The sequence below is a fragment of the Cnephaeus nilssonii genome (assembly GCF_951640355.1).
Source record: "Cnephaeus nilssonii genome assembly, chromosome: 20".
NCBI classification, from domain to species: Eukaryota; Metazoa; Chordata; class Mammalia; order Chiroptera; family Vespertilionidae; genus Cnephaeus; species Cnephaeus nilssonii.
This window is the reverse complement of record NC_137091.1, coordinates 9193426-9199425: the sequence shown is the minus strand read 5'-3', so window position 1 is coordinate 9199425 and position 6000 is coordinate 9193426. Positions and strand designations below refer to the sequence as shown.

General features: G+C 42.8%; 1 protein-coding gene across 1 annotated transcript in view; it reads right to left on the bottom strand.

Moving 5' to 3' along the window:
• Window positions 1-452: 452 nt before the first annotated feature.
• SF3B3 (splicing factor 3b subunit 3) overlaps window positions 453-6000 on the bottom strand; it is a 44715-nt gene continuing 39167 nt past the window's right edge. Inside the window, exons 22-26 of the mRNA XM_079799390.1 lie at window positions 5238-5450; window positions 4577-4675; window positions 3801-3944; window positions 3101-3205; window positions 453-1470 (exon numbers count right to left, since the gene is read on the bottom strand). Coding sequence (XP_079655516.1) covers window positions 1330-1470; window positions 3101-3205; window positions 3801-3944; window positions 4577-4675; window positions 5238-5450 — 702 coding nt within the window. The 3' untranslated portion in view covers window positions 453-1329. The remainder of the gene's footprint in view (window positions 1471-3100; window positions 3206-3800; window positions 3945-4576; window positions 4676-5237; window positions 5451-6000) is intronic.

The window sequence follows — 6000 nt, the reverse complement described above, 5'->3', positions numbered from 1 at the left end:
GATTCACAGCACATAGGGAACACCATTAGGAATCCTCTCTGCACTGGACTGTGGGTTGTTTGGGGTCAAAGTGTTTGTCTATCACCCCCATTCCTGATTTTAACCCAATGCTGAGCCACAATCTACTCAACAAAAGTGGCTGAGCACACGCACATAAAAGAACATTCACTATATGAAGTAAATGTTCACTGAGAATAGCAGTGAGCTTAGCTCTCTCCAAGTTCAGCGAAGCTGCCTGAAAGATTAGGGCTTCCCACACAGCTGGGCAGGAGGAAGGTGAATCATTAGGTGTGGGCTAGAAAGAAAATTTGAGACTGGCTCACTTCCACCTGACAGGCTACCTACCAGTGGTGTTTCCTCACACCATAAAGGCCCTCCAGAGCCTGCCTGTATGCTGCAGACAGGCCCCCTAGCTACCCATGTGCCTTTAAACATGTTCTACATAAACTTTGCTCCCAAGGGCAGGTTAATATCTGGGTACTTCTGTACTTATTGATCCTTCCTAGTAGTCATAGGGCAAAAAAATCATTACAGGAGCTGTAAAGGGAGCATCTGTTGAGACTACCCAGATGGAATTCATGCCAAATCCTACACTATAAGACCTCGAAGTAGAAGCTAACACAGGGGAGAAATCAGCCATTCTTCCTCAATATCCACTGGGAAGAGGCATGGGTGACCACATGGTTACTGAGCCAAGTTCATCTGCATAGAAGACTAGAGAAAGCCAAAAAACCATAATGCTGAAAGCAGGCGGACAGGGTGCAGAAATCCATGCAGGGAGCTGGAAGGAAGGAGGATACTCTCAGCTCTTCCTGCTCCAACTCAGGCTCAATTCTCTCACCTAAATTCTCATCCCTAGAAAAAGACACATGGACACCAGCTACCTTAAAAACTAGGTTTGTATTTCTGGCTAGGTTCCAGAGTGGCACAACTCAAGAGTTATACTATATCCAACCTGGTCCCCACATCAGCTTGCTTGCCTCCCTCCCTCCCTCCTACAAAGATAACATTATACAAAACTTTATTTACAGGAAAACCAGTTAAAAATTAAAGGTGTGTACAAAAGCAGACATGAGAGCCAGAAATATCAATGCAGGGAAAGTTTTGGGGATTACGGGGCATTGTATTCCACACTGGACCCGGGGCAATATATTATGTACCAGGCAGGGAGAAGCACAGCGAATCTCAGTGCCAATTTTAGGGGAAACCAATCACTCTAGGGGAAGTCTTAATTATCCAGCCACCCTTCTTCTGCCATATGGGTTCAGAGCCAGGTAGCGAGGAAAACAAAACACAGTCTTTGACAAGCCCCATAGAAAAAAGAAGGGCTCAGAAGGCATAGCGGGTCCGGATGTCCTCAAGCTTCTTGGACACCTCAGGTGGGGTTCGGTCCAGTTCTTCAGAGACATTCTTTTGTTTGTTGGGCTCCATAGAGTTGAACTGCTCACAGAGGTCTCCATCAATCACATTCTAGGGCACAGAAAAACGAGAGCAAAAGAAAAAGGTAAGATGGCTAAAGCAGCAGCTGCAAGCAGAGCTTTTTATTCTACAAATACCTTAACCCCATTTACAGAGGCAGGAACACTACTGTAAGGTGACTCTTAGTAGCCAGAGTTCAGATGAACAAAGCTAGTTGAAACCTTTTCTCTGGCTGTGCTCTGCCTGGAGCTCTCCCATTACTGTCTCCATCAATCTACTCTCTTGATGCTCCTTCATTCGGACTGTTCTGATTTTTTGGGCACCAGACAATGTGACTTTCATTCTTAACTACTGTACAAAAGCACATTACAATAAAATTTATGTATAACTACAAAGCAATACTAATTATTATTTTTTAAAGAAACTGCAGACCTTTTCTCCATTGTATGTTTTAGACTCCTCTGTCAAAAAGTAGTTGTCTAGCCTGGCCATTGTACAGCTCAGTGGTTGAGCATCGACACATGAACCAAAAGGACCCGAACTGATTCCCTGGTTGCGGACTCAATCCCCAGTAGAGGGCATGGAGGAGGCAGCCAATCAATGTTTCCCTCTCCTTGATGTTTCTGTCTCTATCCCTCTCTCTTCCTCTCTCTCTAAAATCAATACATATTTTAAAAAGTAAATATTTGCCCATATTTCTGGCCTCTCAATTCTGTTCCACTGGCCTATATGTTTATTTTTCTGCTAAAATGCTGTTTGGATTATTGTCACTTTGTAGTATTTTTTGAAATAAGGGAGTGGGATACCTCCGGCTTCTTTCTTTTTTCTCAAAATTGCTTTGGCTAATTTTTTACAGTTCTGGCAAATCACTATGCCATATTGTAGCAATTTTAAGGTAAAGTTCCTAATTTACTGTAATTATTCTACATTCCAAATAGCCATCAAGCCATCATTTTGTTTTGTTTTTTTGCTTTTTTTGTTAATCCTCACCGGAGGATATATTTTTTCATTTATATTTAGGGAGAGTGGAAGAGAGAGGGAAAGACAGAGAGAAGCACTGATGTGAGAGAAACACATCAATTGGTTGCCTCCTGCATAAGCCCTGATCAGGGCCCAGGCCGGGGAGGAGCCTGCAGTCAAGGTACGTGCCCTTGACCGGAATTGAACCTGGGACCCTGTGGTCCCCCAGGCTGATGCTCTATCCACTGAGCCAAACCAGCTAGGGTCAATCCATCATTTTAACAGTCTGACTTAAACCAATGTTTCACGAGAAACTTCATCTGAAACCCAAAGCTTAGTTGTCTTTTTTTCTGAAACCATCAATTGATCAACACTCTAGCTTCAATACTCCGCAACTATCCGAGGGTGGAGCCTAAATATATATATATATTTTTATTGACTTGCAAGAGTAAGGGAGAGGAAGAGACAGAAACATCAATGATGAATCACTGATGGGTTGCCTCCTGCATGCCCCTACTGGGGATTGAGCCCAAAACCCAGACATGTGCTCTGACTAGGAAATGAATAAGTGACCTCCTGGTTCATAGGTTGATGCTCAACCACTGAGCCACATTGACCCAGCAGGACTATTCTGATTTTTAAGGGAGTGAAAAGACCAAAGAAAATACTGGTTAAATGGGATGATTCCCCCTTTCAACCTACATTTCCAGCAAAGACCTACCTTAACAGGGAAATAATAAGAACGAAAGCTGAGGTGGTCTCGCCCACAAAGAGGAGGATGCTCAGACCGGAGGTGCATTTCCACATGCTGGAAGAAGTCATGGTCCTGGCAGAAGAAACAAAGGATCTGTGACTAAAAGACAAGTGATCTCAACTACTAGTCTGCGGTTTCCACTGATTTTTATCATAAAAACAGATGTCAAACATCGAAGTCACTCCTCTGATGACCACAGGTTGTCCTGCTACAACAAAATAGCTAAAACCCGAAAGAAAACCTCCCTGTACTTGTAAAACATGAAAACACCATGTGTAAAGAGTAGTTTGTGAAGTCAGATTCTTGATGCCGGCTTCCTTGGTTGGAATAACATAAACCAAATTTAGCCAATCCTAGATTTGACTCTAAGAGGTAAAAAGTGCCCCAGTCCTTATCATACCATCATTCCTAATCTGTGGGGTTTGGTTTGGGGCTTTGGCTTATAATTAACCCTATACCCACATCAACCATACAAATGGTTTTTCCCATGGGGCTAAATAAATAAAAAAATCGGGATTCCTATCTCCTTAGGCATTTTATCAGCTTATGAAATTTCCAGAACACTCCCAGTTGCAGGTAGGGACAATGGATTTGCTCCCTTAAGCAGATTTAGCACAAAGAAAGCACCTTGGGAAGGCAAAAGCCAGAGCAGTGTGGGAGAATTCACCTCATGAGATGTGAACGGAACAAGGATGCCAATTCCTCCTGACAAGGTGGTATAGACAAGCGATTCTGAGCCTCCAGGGATTAGTGTAGTCTTCTGTAACGACAGTACTGTCTCCCCCACATGATAGTTCATGATCACCTCTGCCTGCAAGTCAAAAACAGACCAGTAATTGTGTGGGCCTCAGGAGACTGCTCTCGATTCCCACAAGCAAGCAATACCGCCAAAGGGCAGATTTCACCTTTCAAAACCCCCACATTACTAAAATTTACGTTAAAAATGTTCTTAACATTTAGAGCTTAATGCCCTTACAAACATGCAGTCATGAGGTAATTTCTGATCAAACAGCCAACGCTAGGCGTGCTCTCCAAAAGGAAAGGTATTTTTTTGAAGTCCACAGATGTTCTATTATAGAAGTAGAGTAGGGCCAGCACACACCTGAGAAGACCTGGTGAGAATGATCCCATGCAGCCATCGTTTTCAAGGATCTCACTATGTTTCAAAGAGATTTTATGCTGCTAAATGTCTCAGAAAAATTTCTACTCCAGAGTCATAAAAAAGGGATAGTGAGTGACTTGGACACTTTAAGTCAAACCCAGTGTCCATCCGTCACAGGCTACATACTATCAATTTAGGGACTTCCATGCATGCAGGAGAGCACACGCAGCACAGTCACATGCACTGTGGATAATTCACTAAAACATGCTTCCTCAGTGCAGGTCAAGGGAAATGTACTACACAGGCTGGTGCCTCTCCTTGGGCCCCCTCCTGAATCTTACCTTCTGAGAGGCCCCATTGAGCAAGCCCCGGTCCCACAGGGCTTTGTTTCCTGTGGGGTCCTCATCCACTTCGTCATTGGTGTTAGGTGGGAGCCTCACCTACAAGGAAGTGACAAATCACAGGGCTGGGTCCTGCATCTACTTACCCGGAACACCAATCAACATGTGTGCCCCAGATCCTTGCAAGTAAACCTAGGGGCACTGACTTTGGCAGAGGCCTGAGCATGTCTCCTGCACCTATGCTGGTGTCCTAGGAGTGAGAAACTCAAGACATTCCACCCATGAGCAAGGGTCTAACATAGCAAAAAAACAAAGACCACAGAACATAAACAAGAGAAGTCAGATGGGGCTTAAAAAAATAAACCAAAATCCAGTCAAAATGTGAAAATAAATATTAGGCATTAGCTCAAACGGAACTATTATTATTAAATCATGTCCCATGGGGAGGAGGGAGGTGAAAGGGGGCGGGGAAAAAATTAAAAAAATTGATAAGATTTAGAGAACACAAAGTTCTCTAAGAGAGAGCCTTAGTAGGGCTAAATTGTATACCCAATTTTACTTTCCATACTAGAGATCATAGTCCTGGATTCTTGCCTTTACCACAAACGGAGCCAGCTTTTATACACATCACTATATATAACCCAAGTAAATATCAACTCACCACACAAATGTTGCCAAACTTGTCTGCCCCAGCCACAGTGTCATAATCAAGAAGGCTAGCTGTAGTGACCCACCGGGGATAGGTATCATCGGCAAAGATGATGAGCTGGTTCTCATTACGCTTGTAGCGAACCCAGATGAAACTTTCTTGGACGTCAGACACAATTACCCTATGCCCGATAGTCTGGATCCCAGAGATGTAATTGGCAATATGCTGGAAAAAACAAGGACAACAATGGGTATAACCTTGAGGTTCAGAACCCACAGAAACTCCAGCTTCCCCTGAGTGCAACATATATAGGGTCTGTAGAATAGTATACACCAAAGAATAGTGGTCATCAATGAATTTCTAGAAGATGGGGAAAAAGAGCTAAATGGTGTTAATATAGTATCACAACTAAGTGAATCATATGAATTTTTCCCCAGTGCATGAAAATAACATTAATTCCATACATTTCCATCAGGGACCTTGGGGGTCAACGAGCAGTAATATTTTGAAAGAAATCTTTTTATTTTCCTTTTTCTTAGCAATAGATCTTAAAATGGGCTTAAAATATTTGGTAAACCATGTTATAAATAGACTAGTGACTCGGTGCATGAAATTTGTGCACATTAAAAGGGGATTAATTAGAGGAAATAATTTAATATTGCTATTTGCCCTTTCTCTATAATAGAAGTGTCAGAGATGAAAGAAAATTAGTAAAATGTATATAAAAACCTTCCTCCTGTCAGAGTCTGGGGCTCACCATGGGACCCAGAGTCAA